The 27,202-nt window shown below is 44.1% G+C and overlaps 1 protein-coding gene across 5 annotated transcripts in view; it reads left to right on the top strand.

Moving 5' to 3' along the window:
- SACS (sacsin molecular chaperone) overlaps window positions 1-22,565 on the top strand; it is an 86,764-nt gene extending 64,199 nt beyond the window's left edge. For 4 of the 5 annotated variants that reach the window (XM_040448023.1, XM_040448024.1, XM_040448025.1 and 1 more), the window contains 2 exons: window positions 5,599-5,625; window positions 9,664-22,565. In XM_040448023.1, coding sequence (XP_040303957.1) covers window positions 5,599-5,625; window positions 9,664-21,221 — 11,585 coding nt within the window. In that variant the 3' untranslated portion in view covers window positions 21,222-22,565. The remainder of the gene's footprint in view (window positions 1-5,598; window positions 5,626-9,663) is intronic. The other variant, XM_040448026.1, reaches the window with a different exon arrangement.
- The last annotated feature ends 4,637 nt before the right edge of the window (window positions 22,566-27,202 follow it).

Below are 27,202 nucleotides of genomic sequence, written 5' to 3'. Positions count from 1 at the left end.
TTTTTTTTTTTTTTTTTTTTTTTTTTTTTTTTTTTTTTTTTACATAAACCTATTTTTAAAAATACAAAGTTTTTAAAAGTTCTCTATGAAGTTGAACCAATATGAAATTGCCCGGAGTTCCCCACTCTAGATCTCTAAGTCACGATTTCAGATGGTTCAGCCTGTTGTAATTGTTATATTTTAAGGTGTTTCAGTGCTACACTCTGACATCTAAAAGAATTGAAAGGTGGCAGGTATCGTATTTCAGAACCTCTCCTGTCACGGTCGGGTGGTGTACGTTTATGGTAATTTCTTACACAACTTTTTAATGCTTTCCCAGTTCCTTTGTCACGTGACCCCGCCCCTGGCGCCCCCACGTGGGGGCCCCCCGCGGCCCCCCCGTCTCCTATCTCATAGCCTGTGTAGTAGTGGGCACAGCTGTGGTCGGTTGGATTGCACAGAGGAAGGAGAGAGCGGTTCGATTCAAGGTCAGGAGCTCCCGTGTGCCCAGAGCTCAGGTCTCGCACCCACCAGCCTTATGTCACCCATACCGCCCTGCCCTCCCGAGTTGTGTGCAGCTGTGCGTTGTCAGCTCCGGGGACTGCAGACAGATGGAAGGGACAGGAAAGGGGGCTCCTGAGGTCTTGGCAAAGGATGGGTGTCCTTTATATTGCGAATTCTTTTTAGGAAAAGACAGAAGGGTTTGGGGGGCAAAATCACCATGGTTCTCAGTTTAAGGTCACCTTTCAACTTCCACCAGCATCTTTTCCATTAGGGAACTGTTGCCTGAACTTTTTCGAAGTTGGAGATTGGCTTGAAAAATTCTGGATTCGTCCCGTTGGTTAAGGGTATAAAGCGTATTCTTTGTGATGTGTCTTTTACAGTATATGGTGTTTTTGAGGATAATGAGTAAAGGACAAGTTGCTACCGATCATACACGTATTTATTTAAATACAAGGGAAGGGAATTGGGATGGGGGTGGCAGACTAAAGATGAGTCCAAGTTCCAGGAGTCAAGTTCCATGAGTGTGCAGTGCTGTTACCATCAGGATCTAAAGCTGTGAACCAGGAACTGGACTCTCAGTAACCATCCGTTGCCCATTTTTGAAAGTTCTGGGCATAGAATTAAAACATGAGGGTTTTTTCTCTGCCGTGGGTACTTCTCTGATTTCATAGCTCAAGTAAAATCTGTCTCAGTTGATAGTTTTACTTGTATCACGTCTAGAATCCAGAGCTAAACGTTAAGTTACTGCTTGTGTTTTCACCCTTTGCTGCGACTGCCCCTTTACTGTTAGCTGTGGATGTGTTCCAGTCTCTTCCTTCTTGGGGAAAACAGAACAAAGCCTGACTTTGATTTCCTTTCTTGCAGTCTGTCCCGGTCCAGTTTCTAGAGCGAGTGGGGCGTGCTTATCAAGTCTGTACCTCCTTATCATCCATTATCACTGCAGATGAACATTTGCTTCTGCTAGCATTCTGATAAAATTGCCGGGCCGAGGTCACCCATTAATGACTTTTTTTTTGTTAAATCCGGTGGACTTTTTGTCACTTTTCCCTCATCTCCCTGAAGCTTCGATGCTGTTGCTCACACCCTCTCTGAACTCCTTGGCTTTTATTACACCATTCTCTTTCTGTGTCCTTGTTCTTATGCCTGCTTCCCAGAATTCTTTGTGAATTCTGTACCTGAGTTTATCCACCGCATATGGGCTAGTTCAGGAGCTCTTGTCAGCACTGACTTTTTTTGTTCAAGTTTACTTATTTTGAGAGGGAGAGAGAGAGCGAGCGCAAGCAGACTCTGAGCTATCAGCGCAGAGCCAGATGCGGGGCTCGAGCTCACGAACTGAAAGATCATGACCTGAGCCGAGATCAAGAGTCAGACAGTTAACCAGCTGAGCCACCCAGGCGCCTCTGCGCTCTTCTGTTTTGCTCCTCTCTGTCCTTGAGTGAGGCGGCCCCGGGCCCCCACTGCCAGGTGTGTGTAAGAGCCGCTGATCTCCAGTTAGCATCCCAGTCCCAGGAGGGACAGTGTGGCGTAGTGGTTATGTGTCAGGACTTGGGAGTCACGCAGATCTGGGCTCACTCCTGCCTCCTCCGTTGTGTGACTTTGAACAAGTTAGCCTGTGTTTCCTGATCAGTAACCTGGTAATACAGTAACATCCTTCCACGAGGGCGTAGCTGAGGCCCTCAAGATTCAGCGATACCCGATGCAAGATCGCTTTATTTCGAGGTTAATGGCAGGCAAACACGGGGTGGGTCAGGGAAGGCAGGCAGTCACAACGTACTACCTGGACTTTATTCCGTTTGCGGTGCCGCGGCAGGGCTCGTATGAGAAGAGCTCTGCCGTGCTGTTCACTCGCAGGAGTCATGACTGTGACCGCGGCGTGATGTGTCCGCGGTGCACACGGTTCAGCACCGTCCCGGGCTCGTCGTGAGTACCGACGGAACAGCCGCCGTTGCCGCGTTGGACTCGGAGGTCTGCAAGTGTCTCGAAATCAACATTTTCACGACTCGAGTCCTCCTCCCCCAGATCCGTTGCCCCTGCTTCCCGGTTCTGTCCATCGGGCTTCCGCCTCCTGTGCTGCCACCGTGGTAGCCGAGGCGGCTTTTCACAGAGCCCCTCGCTCCCGGGCTCGCTCTTCACCGAACGCACCCCTCCCCTGCTCGGGATCCCCAGCGGATGCCGCTTCCTCCCGGGCAGACCTGGTGTGGTTCGTGCGGGCGACAGGGCTTTCTGTGGTGGGGACCTCGCCATGTCCTGCCTTGGTTCCCACAGTGTCCCCCTTCTGTTCTTGCCGTCACAAGCACTTGTAGGTTGAGAGGCTCGGCGAGCGCAGGGCCCTGTGCCCTGTGACCCTTGCCACCGCCGCGTAGCACGTAGAGCCGTGTCACGGCGGCCGCTCGGTAATTGCTTTTACCCCAGTGAAAGTTTTGTCGTGTCTGGGGTTTTGTACACCGTGTTCCCTTTGCCTGGAACACCCTCCCCGTCCTGTACCTGCCCCGCTGGCTTGTGTTCGTCGCCTACTCTTCAGCCCACATGTGTCTCCAACAGGCCGCCCCTCGCGTGGGCCGCCCCTCGCATGCCCTGCCCTGCTCAGTGGGGGTAGATGCCCCTCCTCTGCTCGGGGAGCTCGGGACGTGGTCCCTTTAGTCCCCCTGGCCTTCTCACGGTCCTAACTTTGCCGTGCTGGGCTAGAAAATCCCTGAGAACAGGGACGATCCCTTATTTTGTTTCTTACTCGCAGTGCCCGTTTGACAAGCCTGCTTGGACACGTTCACGCTTCCGTATGCGGGGCTGGGGATTGTGTTGCAGCAGGCAGGAGCGCGAAGATGAAGCGGCAGAGGAATCCCTGGGGTCGTGCCCGTGGTTTAGTACTTCATCCTCAAACGAACATCTTCTGTCCTCTCACTTGCTCTCCGTATATTGTCGTGTTCATTGGAGTCGTTTGAGTGTTACGTTGCTCGAGTAAACGCTTGACTGTCAGAATTTAGAGAGTAGTTAGAAGAGCGGATAGATGGATTTTGGAGGACATCAGGAGGGAAAAAGCAGTTAAATCAGACAAATGGTAGGAAAGCCTGTTAGGTTAGCAGCAGGATCCTATTTGTTATTTAAAATACTTTCATACTTATTACATGTGGCCTCCTGCCTTGCTCCGTTCCATGACCAAAGACTCCCAGTAACCATTTGTCTGAATTTCTCCCTGGGTACCAGGCATCATGCTGAACGGAAGCAACAGAAAGAAGAGTAGAAGTGAAGGAGCTCACAACCCAGTGGGGACAGCAGTGCAAATAACCCTGCCAGTTAGTGTGACGGGTCATGTGTCAAACACTGAGAGCAGAGTCGGTGCAAGCAGGGCGTGGCAGGTCGGGGTGGGTGGGGGACCTCACGGAGGAGCTGGCCCCGTGTTCCATCTCAGACGTTCAGGGGACAGACTGCAGACGTTGTGTCTGGAGGGGCTGTGTATTCCCCTGGTCCACGTTGACACTACTTTGCAATGATTTACAGTTCATCGTGGAGACAGTCCTGTATGTATGTATGTATATGCATATACATATATGTGTATACATATACACACACAAATATACACATATGTATACACGTATATGTATGCAGAACTTTTCAGAAGAAGCAATTTCAGGTGCCAGCCTCAGATACATAGATCAGCAGTATTCCAAAGATTTTGGTGCAGGATTTGTGCCGTGAGGATGTTCTAGGTTCCTACTTTCACAGCTGCCCTTTGGACAGAAGGGCCCTGTCTTAGGACGCCTCCCAACCCCACCTCACCCTCCTTCTGGCCACCGTTAAGTTTCACCTGGAATACGGCATAACCAAAGCCTCCCCACGTCCGTCCTTGCCTCTCTAGTTAATACAGCAACAGTATGGCTACGATGATCTTTCTGAAGTTTTTCCCACTTCTTATCTGAAAATCTTTCAGAGGCTTCTGCCTTTTTCCTTTGAACAAAGGCCAGAATTCTTAACGTTTCTGATGAGGCCCTGCATTATGTGGTTCCATTTTCTGGGTGTTCTAAAGATTCCTGGTACATGGAAAGGGTCTATCAGTGTTGGCTGGCACTGTGATTATTATTAATAGTCTCCTTGATTGTCTCCCTTGATCTTTCTCATATTTGGGAGACAGCCTGTCCTTGTCCTCCCTTAGGTGCGCACCTGGTTTCCTCTGCCCCACCCATCTGGCTCCCTCGTGTTCGTCTGTCTCATGGCCCGCGTGTCCCCATGGAGCACGGAGCTCCTCATATCACTCGTACCCATACCCGTGTACCCGCTTAATCGTTTATAATCATGTCTAAGGTCCGCCTTCCCCATTAGACTGTGAGACGTGGCGCGAGGTCTTGTTTTTTTCTCCATCTCTAACAGTCAGTATTGCGTCTCATGTAATTGGAAGGGTATTCAGATTAGGAGAGCTTAACTTCCGTTGGTAAGAGCGCGTTCTCTGTGTTAGCTGCCAAGTGTAGCCTAAGGTACCCAAATATGCACACATCTACAGAGCTGTGGAGTCGTACTTGATCATGGCTTCGATGGCCATGGAGCAGCTCTTTGAAGTTTGAAATTATTTATGGTTACCATAGGCAAGCGGTGAAAATGTATGATTAAGCCTCCCTTACTTTATCGTGGAGTCAGAATTCTATTTACTTCATAGAGATACTCTAAAACTCGTGTACCTACTTTGTAGAGACACCCCAATTTATGGAGTGATTTGCTCCACAAATCACACGTCTTCCCTTTTTTAATTCTTACCTAGTATATCTGAATGTCACATGATGGTCATCTGTACAAAAGTACATTGGGAGCTTATCAAATGACTTTACTTATGTGGTTGAAATGTAATTTATACATACTGAGTTCCTACCGCTCTTGTCTTTGCTCTCTTTCTAAACTAAGATTCCCCACCTTTATGTAGTTTGGATTTAGTTTGCATTGAAATACGTTTTTAAATCTTAAATGTATATTCTGCTATATTTGGACTTGTGTGTATGGCTTTTCTTTTACATATGTTGTGTAAGATTCCATAGACAGTGTTATCTTAAGATATAGAATAATTTCTGTAGCCATCATGTGAAATTGTGACAATTCTGGCATTTTCTAAGACCGGATTTAATTGTATTCTAGCACAACAACTACTCTGGGGATATTCAGGTATGATAACTGAATGTTGTGTTTATTTGTAGCCTGATGTTTTTGTTCATTTGATTCTTTGAATCTTGTTTTTTCATTTACCTAAGTAGCTAGAAATTATGTTAACTTTTTTTTTTTCTGATGCCAATAAATATTAAAGGAGAGAGGAAACTGTACCAATATAGGTGTATAGATGGGGGTTGGACATATGACAGTAAAACCATACCTAAATGACTTGAAAACATCCATTTCACAGAACACTTAGTTTCAAATGAAAGAATTCTGCTGAAATTTGTATTTTAAGCTGTGGTTTCTAGTGGGGGAGTAGGAGAGTGAACACCCCTTTCTTACATGATACACATAAATGTCTGCGATTAAAAAGGCTAGAGGGGAGCCAGTCCTGGGACCAGGGACCATGGGGAGGAACCCTACGGCGCCCTTGGTGGAGCCTGGCACGCTGTGCCGCAGCCGGCAATGGCAGAGAGCACCCGCTCCTCGGCACCCCCCCCCCCCGCCCCCCGCCCGAGGAAAGCAAAGTGGCGACACCGTGCTCCTTAGGAGCAGTAAGCCGATTGTTCTTATGGAGCCTAGTGTGTCATTTTACGGACCGTCTTTTTTTTTTTTTTTTTTTTTTAATAAAAATATTTTGACCCAGCTGGTATTATTTTCCCCCAGTTCACGTTTCACCTGGAAAATTAGAGGTTGCAAGATTTGCTTTATGGAAATTGCTTTTATGGTAAATACTATTTTTGGAGTGGCTCAGTTCTTTGAAGTAACTATACCCGTGCTCAAACTGATTGGGAAACCAAGTCATTGGTTATATTGACGATTCCCATAAATACGAAATTTGGTTTCTGGCTCGTAAGTGATGTGTCATCCACAGCTACTATTACTAGATATTTTGAAGCCTTCACGGGGCCTGTAGTTTTGAGGTGTAATCAAAGAGGAAAGCGCGACGGCGGTAGGAGTAGGCGGCGTGGCTTCCGCCTGCCGTGGGGGCGCTCTGGGTGATGCCGGCGAGTGACCTCTCCAGTCGGTCACTCACCTCTTCTAGACGAACTCCAGGAAGGCAGCCGCAGAGTGTCAGCGTGGACTTCCCGGGAAGAAATTTGGTCACCAGTGCGAGTTTTGAGCCACCTTGCGTGGCCCGTGTTAGAGTAGCGACCCCCCGGATCCCCGTGGCACCCGCGGTGCTGCCACTTAGACGTGCCCGGTGCCAGATGGAGTGATGGCGGGCAGACGTGGCGCTTCCCTTTCCCTTCTTGACTTGGTCCTTCCTCTCCCTCCTTCCTTTTTGTTTCTCGGAAGGAGTGACCCCCCTCTAGCTTACCGTTGCATTGGACTTTCACTCGCACGTGTATTTGCAGGGAGATTTGGGTGTCCCTTCGCAGTGGAGCGTGGCTAGAACCCATCAGCCGTCAGAGCTGCCGCAGCCACCTTCTGTACAAGCGAAGCACGGAAAGCTGTCGCCGTGCCCGCGGCCGCGATGCACGGAGTGGCCAGCCAACTGCGCCTCCGACCAGTCGGCGCAAGTGTAGTGAGCCCCCAGTTGAGGAGAGCGTTCAGGACTGGGGTCTCTTGGAAAGTAAACGTTGGAGTAGTCTCTATAGTATCCTTTTGTCCATGTCACAAACGTGTCCCGAAGTTAGTAGTGAACGGGAACAAGTGAACAAATATAAACACAAATCAGCGCAGTCTTTGAAGAGTGATTCAGCGGGTTGATGTTACTAGTTTGGAAAGATGGACAGTAAAGCAAAAACCGCTCTTTAAAAGAGTCACTTCGGAGTTAGACAGTCCTGTCTGATGACAGGTTAGGTGAAACGTTTCTGTCTGCAGGGACTCCTTGAGTCCTGAACAGTTGACCTCTTTTGACAGTGCTGATGATTTGAAAGGCTGAGGCGAGAAAAGCCAAGTGGTTTATCAAAATGGCACAAGACTTACTTGGCTGATACCACTGGAGGCGCTTCAGCCTTTCAGCGGCTTTCTGACCCGGGGCGTGAAGATGTTTTTCTGCGTTAACATTCATACTTGAGGGTGAAAAGCTTAAATACAAACTAAATAGAAATCGGGACTTCAGATTGAATCTATCTGAAGCACTTAGAATTGTGTCTTAACTTCATTTTCTCTCTCCTTTATTTTCTCGTACGTTTTTTCAGTTGAGCATGACTGGTGTGTTAGTTGCATGTTATATGTGGTGTGGGTGCTTTATTGGCATTTTACTTATATGTTAATATTAGATTGTTTTCCTGAAGGTGGGTATATGTTTATAAGTTGCCGGTTGCGCGCAAGGATACTCGATGGGAGTATCTACAAAATGCACGTCATGTGGCCCCTATTAACATAGAACAGTGTGGTGCATATTTAATGTTTTGTTTCAAAGTGTTCTGAATTTTAATTTCTAACTCTTTTTTGTACCCTTGCAAAATCATATCCTTGCCTTGGGTAGTCTATTAACTCAATTCAGTAAACATTTTTTTTAAGAACATTGTTGTTAAAACTTAATTATACAAAGTCTATTTTAATGGGGCACATAGGTCAAGGAGGCTATACTGGTCCAATTGCTGATGAGCTCTTAGGATTTCTTAAGTGTAGCTACGTGACTTACCCTAAATGACACAATGTAGAAACTGAGAGTGTTCAGCGTTTGGGTATTGACATCTCCCAAAGGTTGCAAAACTGTGCCCTGGCTTCAATTTCTGTGGCAGTCGTTTTAAAATGTCTCCTTGTAACATGAGGGATCCTTTTCTTGGTAGAAGGTAAAGTCATCTTCCTGAGGTGTAAGACTGTGAGGTAAGGGTGTCCTTTCTTGGTTAAAAAATAGTGATAAACCAGAGTTTCAAGGGGCTTGAAACTTTTTTTTTTTTTTTATCATTTTTTCCCCAAAATTACCCTTTTAGAGTCTAGAAATTGTATGTACGTTGGAAGAAAATTGTTAGGTTTCCAGAAGATTGAATTTGAAATGCCATTTATTTATTTATTTATTTGCTGACACATACCTATAGGTACACAGTATTATGTAAACATTTTTTTCCCATTGGTGTTATAACTACTCTGAGGCACTAAATGCACTTGGTGCAAATGCTTGTGCACTAAGTACACAAGCCGTGGCAAGCCCGAATGTTATTTTCTGGACCGGTGGTTAAAAAATCAGCAACAGTCTTTTCCCCGAGACGAAAATCTTAGAGTCTTATTTATAAACCACCTGGAAGTAGAGCCACTTGGCTGGGGACAGTCCCACCTGCCCAGCAGCACCTGGCTGCCCCACTTGTTTCTCCCCGAAGCATTTCCACAAAATCCCAGGGCTCCAAAGAGCCCACCGTAGTCAGTAAGAAGTAGAGAGGTAAAAGCTGCCGGGAAAAGTTGTGAATGTGGTCTATACTCGGGCATGTGAACGGAGCAGTCTTGGGACCTAGAACCTCATCCACGTCCTCTCTCCGGATGAGAGGATTCAGGGCCCCACAAGACTGAGTGACACCTACCTTAGGCATCCAGTTAGTACGTGGAAGGAAACTGTGGAAGACTCCTCACGGCCTCAGCTTCAGAGAGTGCTGGTCACTTGCATCTGGGACCCCATTATCATGCCCCTCCCTTCATCCTGCGCAGCTCCTGGAAACACGAAGAAAGGAAATTTGTATTGCGTTTCCTTATAAATTACTTAGCCTTGAGTAGAATGGTACCTGTTTAAGCTTTTCCCACATTTTCTTTGATGCTTTTTTTGGTGGACAGATAACCACTGAAAGTTATTTTCTGTGTTGATTCTATTTGTAGAAACGTACAGGATCATTCTAAAAATGCATGTAAATGCATTTTATGGATTGATTTAAAATAAGCACTCTCCAAAGAGAATCACTTCTCCCATAAATACAAGTGCATATGCAGATTCTCTGTCGTTACTTAAAACTTATTTTAGCCCAGTTAGGCTGAATGTTCACATTTTTACAGTGTCCTTAAACCTTCTAAAAATGGCTTCGTAGTACTACGTAATCTGTAAGACTAGAAGGCTAGACAAGTTAGAGTAGGGTTGTATGTATTTATAACATCTCTGTGTATGATTTACAGGAAGACCGTGTACCCAGCTGCAGCTTCTAAATCCAGAACGATTTGCACGTCTTATCAAAGAAGTAATGAATACATTCTGGCCTGGCCGAGAGTTGATTGTTCAGTGGTATCCATCTGATGAAGACAAAAATCACCCATCTGTTTCTTGGCTTAAAATGGTTTGGAAGAATCTCTATATACATTTTTCAGAGGATTTGACTCTATTTGATGAGATGCCACTTATCCCCAGAACTACGCTAGAAGATGGTCAGGCGTGCGTGGAGCTCATTAGACTCAGGACTCCATCGTTAGTCATTTTAGATGATGAATCCGAAGCACAGCTTCCTGAATTTTTAGCAGATATCGTACAAAAACTTGGAGGGATTGTCCTTAAGAAATTAGATGCCTCCATACAGCATCCGCTTGTTAAAAAATACATTCACTCGCCATTACCAAGTGCTGTGCTGCAGATAATGGAGAAGATGCCGCTGCAGAAATTGTGTAATCAGATAGCTTCGCTACTTCCCACGCACAAAGATGCCCTGAGGAAGTTTTTAGCTACCTTAACTGATAGCAGTGAAAAAGAGAAAAGAATAATTCAGGAGTTGCCAATATTCAAGCGGATTAACCACTTGTCTGGTCAGGGCATTTCCTCATATACAAAACTAAAAGGCTGTAAGGTCTTGCACCATACCGCCAAGCTTCCACCAGATCTGCGACTCTCTCTCTCAGTCATAGACAGCAGTGACGAAGCTACCATTCGCTTGGCAAACATGTTGAAGATAGAGAAGTTAAAGACCACCAGTTGCTTCAAGCTCATCTTAAAAGATATTGAAAATGAATTTTATTCACATGATGAGTTGACACGCCTTATGTTATGGACCCTTGAGAATCTGTCCTCCCTTAAAAACGAGAATCCGAATGTGCTGGATTGGTTAAGGCCATTAAAATTCATTCAGATTTCGCAGGATCGGATGGTGTCAGCCGGCGAACTCTTTGATCCTGATCTAGAAGTACTAAAGGATCTCTTTTATAGTGAAGAAGAAACCTGTTTCCCACCCGCAGCTTTTACCTCACCAGATATCCTGCACTCTTTAAGACAGATTGGTTTAAAAAACGAAGCCAGCCTCGAAGAAGCTGATGTTGTGCAAGTGGCAAAAAAAATCGAAGCCTTACAGGTCAGTTCTTGTCCAAATCAGGAGGTTCTTGTAAAGAAAGCCAAAACACTCTTACTTGTTTTAAACAAGAATCATACGCTGTTGCAGTCATCTGAAGGAAAGATGACCCTGAAGAAAATAAAATGGGTCCCGGCTTGCAAGGAAAGGCCACCAAACTATCCAGGCTCGTTAGTCTGGAAGGGAGATGTCTGCGACCTTTGTGCCCCACCAGACATGTGTGATGTAGCCCATGCAATCCTGGTTGGCTCGTCACTTCCTCTTGTTGAGAGCGTCCATGTGAACTTGGAAAAAGCTTTGGGCATCTTCACAGAACCTAGCATCAGTGCGGTCTTAAAACACTTTAAAATTGTTGTTGATTGGTATACTTCGAAAACCTTTAGTGATGAGGACTACTATCAGTTTCAACATATTTTGCTGGAAATTTATGGCTTCATGCATGATCATTTAAATGAAGGGAAGGATGCTTTCAGGGCCTTAAGATTTCCGTGGGTTTGGACTGGCAAGAAATTTTGTCCCCTCGCCCAGGCTGTGATAAAACCATTCCATGATCTTGATCTTCAGCCCTATTTGCACGGTGTGCCTAAAACCATGGCAAAATTCCACCAACTGTTTAAGGTCTGTGGTTCGATAGAGGAGTTGACGTCGGATCATATTTCCGTAGTCATTCAGAAGGTATATCTCAAAAGTGACCAAGATCTCAGCGATCAGGAAAGCAAGCAAAATCTCCATCTTATGTTGAATATCATCAGGTGGCTGTATAGCAATCAGATTCCAGCCAGTCCCAACACACCAGTTCCTATACATCACAGCAAAAACCCTTCTAAACTTGTCATGAAGCCAATTCATGAATGCTGTTACTGTGACATCAAAGTTGATGACCTCAATGATCTACTGGAAGATTCGGTGGAGCCAATCATTCTGGTACACGAGGACATACCCATGAAGACTGCAGAATGGTTGAAAGTTCCATGCCTCAGCACAAGACTGATCAATCCTGAGAACATGGGATTTGAGCAGTCAGGTCAGAGAGAACCGCTTACTGTAAGAATTAAAAATATTCTGGAAGAATACCCATCAGTGTCAGATATTTTTAAAGAACTGCTCCAAAATGCCGATGACGCAAATGCAACAGAATGCAGTTTCATGATTGATATGCGAAGAAATATGGACATTCGAGAGAATCTTCTAGACCCGGGGATGGCGGCTTGCCACGGACCTGCTCTGTGGTCATTCAATAATTCTCAATTCTCCGATTCAGATTTTGTGAACATAACTAGGTTAGGAGAATCTTTAAAGAGGGAAGAGGTTGACAAAGTTGGAAAATTTGGTCTGGGATTTAATTCCGTGTACCATATCACCGACATTCCCATCATTATGAGTCGAGAATTCATGATAATGTTCGATCCGAACATAAACCACATCAGTAAGCACATTAAAGACAAATCTAATCCTGGGATCAAGATTAATTGGAGTAAACAGCAGAAAAGACTTCGGAAATTTCCCAATCAGTTCAAACCGTTTATAGATGTATTTGGCTGTCGGTTACCTCTGACCGTAGAAGCCCCTTACAGCTACGATGGAACTCTTTTCCGACTGTCCTTTAGAACGCAACAGGAAGCCAAAGTGAGTGAAGTTAGTAGTACCTGCTACAATACGGCAGATATTTACTCTCTTGTGGATGAATTTAGTCTCTGTGGTCACAGGCTTATCATTTTCACTCAGAGTGTGAACTCCATGTATTTGAAGTACTTGAAAATCGAGGAGAGCAATCCCAGCTTGGCGCAAGATACGGTGATCATTAAGAAAAGCCCCTGCTCTTCCAAAGCAGTGAGTGCCCCTGTCTTAAGTGTTTTAAAAGAAGCTTCTAGGCTCATGAAGAGTTGCAGCAGCAGTAATAAAAAGCTTCCTGCCGATGCCCCCAAGTCGTCTTGCATTCTTCAGGTCACAGTTGAAGAATTTCACCATGTGTTCAGGAGGATTGCTGATCTGCAGTCACCGCTTTTCAGAGGTCCAGAGGATGACCTAACGGCTCTCTTTGAGATGGCTAAGTCTGGCCAGTCGAAAAAGCCGTCAGATGAGTTGCCTCAAAAAACAGTAGAGTGCACCACATGGTTGATATGCACCTGCATGGACACAGGAGAGGCTCTAAAGTTTTCCCTGAATGAAAGTGGGCGAAGACTAGGGCTGGTTCCCTGTGGGGCCGTGGGGGTTCTGCTGTCCGAAATCCAGGACCAGAAGTGGGCTGTGAAGCCACACGTGGGAGAAGTGTTTTGCTATTTACCCTTACGAATAAAAACAGGATTGCCGGTTCACATCAATGGGTGTTTTGCTGTTACTTCAAACAGAAAAGAAATCTGGAAGACAGACACGAAAGGACGATGGAATGCCACCTTCATGAGGCATGTTATTGTGCGGGCTTACTTGGAGGCCCTCAGCGTCCTACGCGACCTGGCTATTAATGGGGAGCTAATGGATTATACTTACTACTCGGTGTGGCCCGATCCTGAATTAGTCCATGATGATTTTTCTGTCATTTGCCAAGGATTTTATGAAGATATAGCTCATGGAAAAGGGAAAGAACTGACCAAAGTCTTCTCTGACGGATCTACGTGGGTTTCCATGAAGAACGTGAGATTTCTGGATGACTCTATACTTAAAAGAAAAGATGTTGGCCCAGCAGCCTTCAAGATATTTTTGAAATACCTCAAGAAGACCGGGTCAAGGAACCTCTGTGCTGTTGAACTTCCTTCTTCAGTAAAAGCAGGATTTGAAGAAGCTGGCTGCAAACAGATACTGCTTGAAAATACCTTTTCAGAGAAGCAGTTTTTTTCTGAAGTGTTTTTCCCAAATATCCAAGAAATCGAAGCAGAGCTCAGAGATCCTTTAATGAACTTTGTTCTAAATGAGAAAATTGATGAGTTCTCAGGAATTCTTCGTGTTACCCCATGTATCCCTTGCTCTTTGCAGGGGCATCCTCTGGTTTTGCCATCAAGGCTAATCCACCCTGAAGGACGCGTCGCCAAGTTGTTTGATACTAAAGATGGACGCTTTCCTTATGGCTCCACTCAGGATTATCTTAATCCTATTATTCTGATTAAGCTGGTTCAGTTAGGTATGGCCAAAGATGACATTCTGTGGGACGACATGCTAGAACGTGCACAGTCAGTGGCTGAAATTAATAAAAGCGATCACGCTGCTGCTTGTCTGAGAAGTAGCATCCTGTTAAGTCTCATTGATGAAAAGCTGAAAATCAGGGATCCTAGGGCAAAGGATTTTGCTGCAAAATATCAAACAATCCCCTTCCTTCCATTTCTGACAAAGCCGGCAGGATTTTCTTTGGACTGGAAAGGTAACAGTTTTAAGCCCGAAACCATGTTTGCAGCAACTGATCTTTACACGGCTGAGCACCAAGATATAGTTTGTCTCCTGCAACCAATTCTAAATGAAAACTCACATTCCTTCAGGGGGTGTGGTTCGGTGTCACTGGCTGTTAAGGAGTTTTTGGGATTACTGAGGAAGCCGACAGTTGATCTGGTTGTGAACCAGCTGAAAGAAGTTGCAAAGTCAGTTGACGATGGGATAACATTGTACCAGGAGAACATCACCAATGCTTGCTACAAATACCTTCATGATGCAATGATGCAAAATGAGGTCACCAAGATGTCAATTGTTGAAAAGCTAAAGCCCTTTAGCTTCATTCTAGTTGAGAATGCATATGTTGACTCAGAAAAAGTGTCTTTTCACTTGAATTTCGAGGCAGCACCCTACCTTTATCAGCTGCCTAATAAATACAAAAACAATTTCCGTGAGCTTTTCGAAAGTGTGGGCGTGCGGCAGTCATTTACTGTTGAGGACTTTGCCCTTGTTTTGGAATCTGTTGATCAGGAGAAAGGAACAAAGCAAATAACAGAAGAGAATTTCCAGCTTTGCCGGCGAATAATTAGTGAAGGAATATGGAGTCTCATTAGAGAAAAGAAACAAGAATTTTGTGAGAAAAATTATGGCAAAATATTACTGCCAGATACTAATCTTAAGCTTCTCCCTGCTAAATCTTTATGCTACAACGATTGTCCCTGGATAAAAGTTAAGGACACCACCGTGAAATACTGTCATGCTGATATACCCAGGGAAGTAGCTGTGAAACTAGGAGCGGTCCCAAAGCGACACAAAGCCTTGGAGAGGTACGCCTCCAACATCTGTTTCACGACACTTGGCACGGAATTTGGGCAGAAAGAGAAGCTGACCAGCAGAATCAAGAGTATCCTTAATGCCTATCCTTCAGAAAAGGAAATGTTGAAAGAACTTCTTCAGAATGCCGATGATGCAAAGGCCACAGAAATCTGTTTTGTGTTTGATCCTAGACAGCATCCAGTTGACAGAATATTTGATGATAAGTGGGCCCCCCTGCAAGGGCCCGCGCTCTGTGTGTACAACAACCAACCTTTCACAGAGGATGACGTCAGGGGAATTCAGAACCTTGGAAAAGGCACCAAAGAAGGAAATCCCTGTAAAACTGGGCAGTACGGAATAGGATTCAATTCTGTGTATCATATTACCGACTGCCCTTCTTTCATTTCTGGCAACGACATCCTGTGTATCTTTGATCCTCATGCCAGATACGCACCAGGAGCCACATCCGTTAGTCCTGGACGCATGTTTAGAGATTTGGATGCAGATTTTAGGACACAGTTCTCAGATGTCCTGGATCTTTACTTGGGAACCCACTTTAAATTGGATAATTGCACAATGTTTAGATTTCCTCTTCGTAACGCAGAAATGGCAAAAGTTTCGGAAATTTCTTCAGTTCCGTCATCAGACAGAATGGTCCAGAACCTTTTGGACAAATTGCGGTCAGATGGGGCAGAACTTTTAATGTTTCTTAATCACATGGAAAAGATTTCTATTTGTGAAATAGACAAAGGTACTGGAGCCCTGAATGTGCTGTATTCTGTAAAGGGCAAAATCACCGACGGGGACAGACTGAAAAGGAAACAGTTTCACGCATCTGTAATCGATAGTGTTACGAAAAAGAGACAGCTCAAAGACATACCAGTCCAACAGATAACCTATACTATGGATACTGAAGACTCCGAAGGAAATCTTACTACGTGGCTAATTTGTAATAGGTCGGGTTTTTCAAGTATGGAAAAAGTGTCTAAGAGCGTTATATCGGCTCACAAGAACCAAGATATTACTCTCTTTCCACGTGGCGGAGTAGCTGCCTGCATTACTCACAACTACAAAAAACCCCACAGGGCCTTCTGTTTCTTGCCCCTCTCTTTAGAGACGGGATTGCCGTTCCACGTGAACGGCCATTTTGCTCTAGATTCAGCCAGAAGAAATCTGTGGCGGGACGATAATGGAGTTGGTGTTCGCAGTGACTGGAATAACAGTTTAATGACAGCATTAATAGCTCCTGCATATGTTGAATTGCTAATCCAGCTAAAAAAGCGCTATTTCCCTGGTTCTGACCCAACACTGTCGGTTTTGCAGAACACACCGATTCATGTGGTGAAGGATACTTTAAAGAAGTTTTTATCGTTTTTCCCAGTTAACAGGCTTGACCTACAACCAGATTTATATTGTCTAGTGAAAGCACTTTACAGCTGCATTCACGAAGACATGAAACGCCTTTTACCTGTTGTACGGGCTCCAAATATCGATGGCTCGGATTTACACTCTGCGGTTATAATTACTTGGATTAATATGTCTACTTCAAATAAAACCAGACCCTTTTTTGACAACTTACTGCAGGATGAATTGCAACACCTGAAGAATGCAGATTATAACATCACGACCCGCAAGACGGTGGCAGAGAATGTCTATAGACTGAAACACCTCCTTTTAGAAATCGGTTTCAACTTGGTTTATAACTGTGATGAAACTGCCAATCTGTACCACTGCCTTATAGATGCGGATATCCCTGTTAGTTACGTCACCCCTGCTGATGTTAGATCTTTTTTAATGACCTTTTCTTCTCCTGACACTAATTGCCACGTTGGGAAGCTGCCTTGTCGTCTCCAGCAGACTAACCTAAAGCTTTTTCATAGTTTGAAACTTTTAGTGGATTATTGTTTCAAGGACGCAGAAGAAAATGAGATTGAAGTGGAGGGACTGCCCCTTCTCATTACACTGGACAGTGTTTTGCAGACTTTTGACGCAAAACGACCCAAGTTTCTAACAACGTACCATGAGTTGATTCCATCCCGCAAAGACTTGTTCATGAATACGTTATATTTGAAATACAGTAATATTTTATTGAACTGTAAGGTTGCAAAAGTGTTTGACATCTCCAGCTTCGCTGATTTGTTATCCTCTGTGTTGCCTCGTGAGTATAAGACCAAAAACTGTACCAAGTGGAAGGACAATTTTGCGAGTGAGTCTTGGCTGAAGAACGCGTGGCATTTTATCAGCGAGGCTGTAAACGTGAAAGAAGATCAAGAAGAAACACAACCAACATTTGACATTGTTGTCGATACCCTAAAAGACTGGGCATTGCTTCCAGGAACAAAGTTCACCGTTTCAGCCAACCAGCTTGTAGTCCCTGAAGGTGATGTTCTGCTTCCTCTGAGTCTCATGCACATTGCAGTTTTTCCAAACGCCCAGAGCGATAAAGTCTTTCACGCGCTCATGAAAGCTGGCTGTATCCAGCTTGCTTTGAACAAAATCTGCTCCAAAGACAGTGCCCTTGTTCCTCTGTTGTCCCGTCACACTGCAAACATAGAGAGCCCCACAAGCATTTTAAAGGCCGTACATTATATGGTTCAAACATCAACCTTTAGAACCGAAAAATTAGTAGAAAATGACTTTGAAGCACTTCTGATGTATTTCAACTGCAATCTTAGTCACTTGATGTCCCAAGACGACATAAAAATTTTAAAGTCACTTCCATGCTACAAATCCATCAGTGGTCGCTACATGAGCATCGCAAAATTTGGAACGTGCTATGTACTCACAAAAAGTATTCCTTCAGCTGAAGTGGAAAAATGGACACAGTCGTCGTCATCCGCATTTCTTGAAGAAAAAATACACCTAAAAGAACTCTATGAGTTGCTTGGCTGTGTACCTGTAGATGATCTTGAGGTATATTTGAAGCACCTCTTACCCAAAATTGAAAATCTCTCTTACGATGCAAAATTGGAGCACCTGATCTATCTTAAGAATAGGCTGTCAAGTATTGAGGAACTGTCAGAGATCAAGGAACAACTTTTTGAAAAACTGGAAAGTTTACTGATAATCCACGATGCGAACAGTCGACTAAAGCAAGCGAAACATTTTTATGATAGAACGGTGCGAGTTTTTGAAGTTATGCTTCCCGAAAAATTGTTTATTCCTAAGGACTTCTTTAAAAAATTGGAACAGCTTATAAAGCCCAAAAATCAAGCCACGTTTATGACCTCCTGGGTGGAATTCTTGAGAAACATTGGACTAAAGTACATCCTATCTCAGCAACAGTTGCTGCAGTTTGCTAAGGAAATCAGCGTGAGAGCTAATACAGAAAACTGGTCTAAGGAAACACTGCAAAATACAGTTGATATCCTTCTCCATCACATATTCCAAGAACGAATGGATTTGTTATCTGGCAATTTTCTGAAAGAACTTTCTCTAATACCGTTCTTGTGTCCCGAGCGGGCCCCTGCAGAGTTCATTAGGTTTCATCCTCAATATCAAGAGGTCAATGGAACGCTTCCTCTCATAAAGTTCAATGGGGCACAAGTAAACCCCAAATTCAAGCAGTGTGATGTGCTCCAGCTCTTATGGACATCCTGCCCTATTCTTCCAGAGAAGGCCACACCCTTGAGCATCAGAGAACAAGAAGGTAGTGACCTTGGTCCGCAGGAACAGCTCGAACAAGTTTTAAGTATGCTTAATGTTAACCTGGATCCTCCTCTTGATAAGGTCATTAATAACTGCAGAAACATATGCAACATAACAACATTGGATGAAGAGATGGTAAAAACTAGAGCAAAGGTCTTAAGGAGCATATATGAATTTCTCAGTGCAGAAAAAAGGGAGTTTCGGTTTCAGCTGCGGGGTGTTGCTTTTGTAATGGTGGAAGATGGTTGGAAACTCCTGAAGCCTGAGGAGGTAGTGATAAATCTAGAATACGAATCCGATTTTAAACCTTACTTGTACAAGCTGCCTTTAGAGCTTGGCACGTTTCACCAGTTGTTCAAACACCTAGGTACTGAAGATATTATTTCAACCAAGCAGTATGTTGAAGTGTTGAGCCGCATATTCAAAAATTCTGAAGGAAAACAGTTAGATCCTAATGAAATGCGCACGGTTAAGAGAGTAGTTTCCGGCTTGTTCAAGAGTCTGCAAAATGATTCGGTCAAGGTGAGGAGTGATCTCGAGAACGTCCGAGACCTCGCGCTGTACCTTCCAAGCCAGGATGGCAGACTGGTGAAGTCGAGCATCTTAGTGTTTGATGACGCGCCACATTACAAAAGTAGAATCCAGGGGAATATCGGCGTGCAGATGTTGGTTGACCTTAGCCAGTGCTACCTAGGGAAGGACCACGGCTTTCACACTAAATTGATAATGCTCTTTCCTCAAAAACTTAGACCTCGTTTACTGAGCAGTATACTTGAAGAACAGCTAGACGAGGAGACTCCCAAAGTTTGTCAGTTTGGAGCATTGTGTTCTCTTCAGGGAAGATTGCAGCTACTCTTGTCTTCGGAACAGTTCATCACAGGACTGATTAGAATTATGAAGCATGAAAATGATAATGCTTTCCTGGCCAATGAAGAAAAAGCCATAAGACTTTGCAAAGCCCTAAGAGAAGGATTGAAAGTGTCCTGTTTTGAAAAGCTTCAAACCACACTGAGAGTTAAAGGTTTTAACCCTATTCCTCACAGCAGAAGTGAAACTTTCGCTTTTTTGAAGAGATTTGGCAACGCGGTCATTCTGCTATACATACAGCATTCAGACAGCAAGGACATTAACTTCCTGTTAGCATTGGCAATGACGCTGAAGTCTGCGACGGACAATCTGATCTCTGACACTTCGTATTTAATTGCTATGCTAGGTTGCAATGATATTTACAGGATCAGTGAGAAACTTGACAGTTTAGGAGTAAAATACGACTCTTCTGAACCATCGAAACTTGAACTTCCGATGCCCGGCACTCCAATACCTGCTGAAATCCATTATACTCTGCTTATGGATCCAATGAATGTTTTTTACCCGGGAGAATACGTTGGGTACCTTGTTGATGCTGAAGGTGGTGATATCTATGGATCGTACCAGCCAACGTATACGTATGCAATTATCGTACAAGAAGTTGAAAGAGAAGATGCTGATAATTCTAGTTTTCTGGGAAAGATCTATCAGATTGATATTGGTTACAGTGAATATAAAATAGTTAGCTCTCTCGATCTCTATAAGTTTTCAAGGCCCGAGGAAAGCTCTCAAAGCAGAGACAGTGCCCCTTCTACACCGACCAGCCCTACCGAGTTCCTAGCCCCTGGTCTACGAACCATTCCTCCTCTTTTCTCCGGCAGAGAGAGCCAAAAGACCTCATCCTCGAAGCATCCGTCCCCCAAAAAGCTCAAGGTGAATTCTTTACCAGAAATTTTAAAAGAAGTGACATCAGTGGTGGAGCAAGCTTGGAAGCTTCCAGAATCGGAAAGGAAAAAGATTATTAGGCGGTTGTATTTGAAATGGCACCCTGACAAAAATCCAGAGAATCATGACATTGCTAATGAAGTTTTTAAACATTTGCAGAACGAAATCAACAGGCTAGAGAAGCAGACTTTTCTAGATCAAAATGCAGACAGAGCCTCAAGGCGAACATTTTCAACCTCAGCATCCCGATTTCAGTCAGACAAGTACTCGTTTCAAAGATTTTATACCTCATGGAATCAAGAAGCAACGAGCCATAAATCTGAAAGGCAACAACAAAATAAGGAAAAAAGCACACCTTCAGCTGGACAGACTTACTCTCAGAGGTTCTTTGTCCCTCCCACTTTCAAGTCAGTTGGCAATCCGGTTGAAGCGCGTAGATGGTTAAGACAGGCCAGAGCAAATTTTTCAGCAGCCAGGAATGACCTTCATAAAAACGCCAATGAATGGGTGTGCTTCAAATGTCACCTCTCTACCAAGTTAGCTTTGATCGCCGCTGACTACGCTGTGAGAGGGAAGTCCGATAAAGACGTAAAGCCCACCGCACTCGCACAGAAAATAGAGGAGTACAGTCAGCAGCTTGAAGGACTGACGAATGATGTCCACACGCTGGAGGCCTATGGCGTAGACAGTTTAAAAACAAGATACCCTGATCTGCTTCCTTTCCCACAGATCCCAAACGACAGGTTCACTTCTGAGGTTGCTATGAGGGTGATGGAATGTACCGCCTGTATCATCATAAAACTTGAAAATTTTATACAACAGAAGGTGTGAGGTATTTAAAGGAAAAAAAAAAAGCAGAGCCAGACCTTGACTGTGTTGTAGCACAAATATGAATGCTGTACGTCCTTAGGCTTCATTGCCAGTTAGTTATTTAAGAATGGTAAAGCACATTGCAGGTTGTCTGGGAAGAACTTTGGAGTTGTTGTTAACATGCATATCAACAGAGGACCTTAGCCGACTTTAAAAGAAAATTATTTTGAAGATGGTAAGCTGCAGAATTGCTAGATGTGTTTGAATGGCTAGGATGGCACGTTATTGAACTGCACTTTATGTAACCAAAGCTTAGCGGTTTGTTCGATGCGAGTCTGTGTGTGTCCGTGATCAGGATGGAGGTATCTTTTATGTTTTTAACGCGGTATTTTTGAAGGAGCTTATGAAACACTGGACATATCACTGGTTTCAACAAACAAGGGGAATCAAGTCTTTGGAGCTGATCGTTTCTTTAATTAGTTCCTCCTTTGGATGCATCATTATCAGCTGGATCTGATTATGAATTTGTTGCAATTTTACATCGTAAATAGTACATTTAAAAAATGGTACAGTATTTTAATCCTGAATATTACTTGATTAAGAGTATGCACATAGTACTCCTTAGGGTGCACTGAGTGCACTTTACATCTTTCTTTTAAGTGGTTTTTTACACCTTATGTTTACAGGCTCCTTATCTCATGAAGATGATGTTTGGAAAACTCAAAACGGCGGCAGTTCTCATCACCAGATGTTAATATCGCGTCCAAGAACTGCGTACCAAAACGACATTTGTCAACTGTTAGAACATTCGCTTTCTGTTTGTACATATTTTCCACAAATATCATAATTTATATAGTGTGACTGAACAGGATGCAATCTTTTGTTGTCTAAAGGTGCTGCAGTTAAAACAAAGCTTTTCTTTCCACATGGCACTTAGTGGAGTTTCTTGGATTTTACTTTTGAAGACGTTAAAAAATCAGTGTGAAATCCTTGTGACAATGTCCAGTAGCTTGTGACAGTTTATTGCATTTTCCCCATGAATGATTCAGAACTGACATTTGATTTTTCTCATGCTTGAGTGTCCTCCTATATTGTATTCACTTCGGCATATTTCTTTGGCAGAATGTAAAAGAGAGGTAATGATAATTATTAGTTTATATAAGTGTGCTGGCTGTAAATGATGCTAAATATAATATTTTATGCAATTAAGGGCTTATGGAACATATTAAAACTTTTTTACTTTTATTGGTAATAAGGAATGTTTGTGCCTCCACTATTGTATTGCTTCTGGATGTGAAGCTATGTAATTACTTCTGCTATTATATTAAGTGCCATACTTTTAATAAAGCAAATGTACATATGAAATTATTGTAAGTGGTATTTCCTGAAAAGCAAACTTAGTACCTTCCTATATAAAGTTTTTGATATGTGCATATATGTATGTTTATTGGAAATATTTAGGATAGAATTTTTTATTACATTTTTTTTTCAACGTTTATTTTTGGGACAGAGAGAGACAGAGCATGAACGGGGGAGGGGCAGAGAGAGAGGGAGACACAGAATGGGAAACAGGCTCCAGGCTCTGAGCCATCAGCCCAGAGCCTGATGCGGGGCTCGAACTCCCGGACCGCGAGATCGTGACCTGGCTGAAGTCGGACGCTTAACCGACTGTGCCACCCAGGCGCCCCTTTTATTACATTTTATATTAGCATTTTAGTAGGTTCTTTTTTATGATTGAATATAAAGTACTTGATATATACTGAGTTTATTAGGTGCTCATTGGTTTTGTTAAGACTTCATTTTTCCTTTTTAGGGAATATGATTAGCTGACATATACAGTATGGGTGTATATACATATATACATATGTATCTTTGGAAGTAGACCCAGTAAATACGGTTCTTCCATAGGTGGAGGCCGAATTGATATTGACCTTGCCCCAGCAGAGGGCCGCATGTCTGGGGCTAATTTACACTTGAGCCCTAACAGAAAATGTTCATCATTAACACCTGAGGCACAGGTCTTCAAGGCTAGGTAGACCAGAGCTAAGAGTTTACTGTTCTGGGATTTAGCAAATTCTGGATCGCTAGCTGTCTGGAACTGTCCTGAGAAGAGCTTGCTCCTTTGAAACTCACACTTAGCACTTGGAACATATTTTACTGTTTTTTGATACTGAAATTTACACAGAAAACCTTGTCTGGCCATTATGCTAGTTGAGGTTAGTTGGGGTTCTTTTTCTATACTTATTTAAAAAAAAAAAAACCAGGTTCATAATCCCTTATATAAAACCCTTGGATCCAAATCTATTTCAGAAATCAGATTTTAGAAAGTTAATACAAGCATTCCCATCAGGGTTGGATAGCGCTCTTAAACACGTTAAATTCCTGCCGGGAAACCTATGGACACACTAAGCTGAACGCGCAGACGTGATAAATAACCTCACCTTAAGTTAGGGCAGATCTTGCCACCAGTAGTTTGCAGCAGACGCATTTGCAAGGTGTTCAGATTTTTGGAGCTTTTTGGACTTTGAAATTCAGGGTTAGGGAATTTTTGACGTGAACTAATTTTTGTATTTTCTTATTTTATGCTTTCCCCCTATTTTGCTTTTCCTCCTTTTGGAAAATGGAAACTGGGCCTGCGTGTGCTGCAGCTGCAGTCCAGGAAGGAGCCGGCTGGTTCTTCACTGCCAAAGGGGGGGTAGGGGGGTGGGGAGGTGGGGAGGGAAGCGCCCCCTGCAGGCTGAGCTGTTCACAGCGTCCACGGGGAACTCAGGGAGACCCCCTGCAGACCAGTTTCAAAGGCAGCGGGGAGAGTGGGGGGGGGGGGGGGGCGGCACGCTGAGAGCCCAAGGATGATGCTGGCAAAATGTACAAATCGTTTTAATAAAGAGGGGTTCACGGGTCTGATAGGTGTGTGGGATTCTCTCCCGTCAGTGCCCATGGACATCTTCCCTACTACAGATGTGCTGCAGATCTCAAGGTTAAAATTTGTAGTGCTGGGAGAAACGACCGATTACAGGTTTTAATTAGTCCTGCATTAAGCAGGGTTCTACCTGAAAACCCAGGACCAGAAGGTGCACGGATGCATATACGTGAAGACCTCTATTTCCGGGAAGTGACCGTGATTGTGGGGGCTGGCGAGCGTGCAATCCAGAGGGCAGGGGGACACCACAGGCGGCCAACTCCCCCAGGCGGGGCTCAAGCCGAGACAGTCTGCCCGTGGACCGTCCTCACCCTTTGGCTTCCAAAGCTTTTTCCATTGAGCAGATATGGCTGAAAGTAGTGCCATTCATTCATTCACTCATTCAACAGCCCCTCAGCATTGTGCACAGGCGTTAAGACAGGTGTTGGAGGCGTGAAGGCCCGCGTTCCATCCTGGCTGTCGGTTTGCACAGACCAGTGAGAATTGTCTGCACTGAGAGCCCAGTCTACTCGTATGCTAAAGCCAGCATGAGATTTTATTTAAAAATGTTATGTGTTTAAAATGCATATTCTTTCTCTCATGGTTGGTAAGCGGCTCCGGAAATACCCTCATATACTCTGACCACAAAGCTGGGATCTAAGAGGACAAAATCGAAGTTGCACTGTCTCCACGGAAAAAAATGGACTTTTACTTAGCGCCGCCCTTTGAGCAACCTGTTCTACCTGATAACAAGCGTTTGGTTTTGAAACCACAGCAAGTCTGAAGTGGAACCTAACGTAGGGCAAACTGCTACCACTGAGTAGGAAGCGTTCTGGGGAAGGAAGGGGCAAAAAACTAAAGCTCACACCGCCTAACGGCCTTAGTGTGAGGGGCTGGCTCTGCCTTGAAAGGAGCAGCTTCTCTTTCGCTGACCCCCAAAGCCGAGATGAACCTGGTGGGTGGATGGGCCGGAAGGACTCGTGCACGTGCAGCTCACCCCTTCCTCTTAGCTGGCATGTGGCTGCCTTCGGAACAGGTGCCTCCGTCTGGCCTGGGCATGGCCAGCTACCGAAGGCAGGGGCCCACAGTCCTGCCCGGCTTGGGAGAGCTTCCTGTGATACACAGCTGTCAAGGCTTAGGGAGGCCAGTCCACCTTGCTGCAAATCAAATTGTTTCTACTATGAAAGCTAACATTTTGCTCTTCACCTCTCTGACTCGTGTCCACTCAGCTGGCTTGGAAATGGAAAAAGAGGGGCTGTTTTTGAGGTCACATATCAACACTCGATGGTCTACATACAACCACTTGGTATACAGGAGTATCAGTGCACATAACTCATCAGGTAGGTCCGTTAGGGATGGTCATCGTCATGATCTTACACCTTTAATGAAAATTTAAATTACACTGCATTGACGTGTTCAAAAAGGTGTGTGTAATACATCTGAGAACACTGCCTATCTAAAAGCTTTGATTCTAAGCAAGGATAAATTCCTTACCACTCTGGAGAATGCAGCCACCCATACCAATTTCTTTCATGATGATTCCAGATAGCAAAAGAGCGAAAAAACACCTAATTTATGTCTTTTATTCAAAGGGTTCTGTCCCCCATACTTTCTCCTTGATTCTTTTTCTTGACCTTATGTCAACCGAGCTTGAAGATATTTGTTTTGCACAAACAGGGAGCAGGAGAGCATATGAGCAAACAAAACAAAGGCAACACTATTTACCGTGACAGTAGGAATGTCGTCACAAGAAAGCAGACATTAACTTAAAAAAATCAGGACTTAACTAAATGGAAAAAGGTGAAATACCAATTTAAAATCTAAAAACACCCATCCCCTACGAAACTGGAGATTGTGTTTTTTGTTTTTGTTTTGTTTTCTTTTGTTTTTTAGAGACGGCGAGCAAATGGGGGAAAGAGGCAGAAAGAGAAGGAGAATCCAGCTCAGTGTGGAGCCTGACTCCGGGCTGGATCCCATGACTCTGGGATCACGACCTAAGCCAAAATCAACAGTTGGATGCTCAACCGACTGAGCTACCCAGGCGGTCCTAGTCAAGTTTGCTCTTAACCAGGACACATGTAATTTTCACTCCGTACTTTCTATTTTTTTTTAATGTTTATTTGAGACAGAGAGAGACAGAGCATGAACAGGGGAGGATCAGAGAGAGAGGGAGAGGAGACACAGAATCAGAAGCAGGCTCCAGGCTCTGAGCCATCAGCCCAGAGCCCGACACGGGGCTCGAACTCACAAACCGTGAGTGAGATCGTGACCTGAGCCGAAGTCGGACGCTTAACCGACTGAGCCACCCAGGCGCCCCCGTACTTTCCAGTTTTTACGCACATAGCAATTTGAAAATCCAGGATTTGTTGTAAGTGGGCTACACTGTTAGATGAACACCTTGTTAACATATTAGAAACAGGGTTCCCTTTTCTGCTTTCCGTTCTGAGACTGCAGAAAATGAATCTGAACTGGTGTTTATAGTTACAAATCCTATAAATAGGAAGTTACAATGCTGTTGGTCCTACCACGTCTTGTGCTACTTGGAGATTCTAATTACAGCAACTGGTAAAACACAAAAATGAAACAAAACTATACAAAACATTAAAAAACCAAAAAGCCACCACTCTGTGACGACCGGCATTTAACAAAATGAGCGAGCGATTCATTCACACAAAGCTAGCCCGTTTTCACAGGCTCAGTGTGTCCTGTTTGATTTCTACAGTGGCATGTGCAACCCATTGGTATTAAACATATTTTCAAAAATGAAGAGAGTCTAAGGAGCAGCCAGTCCGTTACTGTTGTGTCAGAAGTAAATACACAGGCTGGGCAGTTATGAGTCCCACCCCCTCCTGGCTCTCTGATCCTGGTGGGCGACAAAACCCCTTTTGGACTTTGGTTACTTCACTTGTCAAATGAATGTCATCCCATTTACAGTTACCGTGTAGTTGGTGTTTGGATGGAATGAGACAATATGCCAGAGTTTTTTGAAGCGAGAACAGCCGTGGACATGTAGGCTCACGTTTCGGTTTCGTTTCACCGGCTGTCATATGACCTTCTGACTTGTCCTAGCTGAACTTTTTTTTTTTTTTTTTAACGTTTATTT

The sequence above is a fragment of the Herpailurus yagouaroundi genome, unplaced genomic scaffold (assembly GCF_014898765.1).
Source record: "Herpailurus yagouaroundi ecotype Mexico unplaced genomic scaffold, PumYag 197, whole genome shotgun sequence".
Lineage (NCBI taxonomy): Eukaryota > Metazoa > Chordata > Mammalia > Carnivora > Felidae > Herpailurus > Herpailurus yagouaroundi.
Note: the sequence above shows the minus strand (reverse complement) of the source record. Positions and strands in the feature narration are given on the sequence as shown.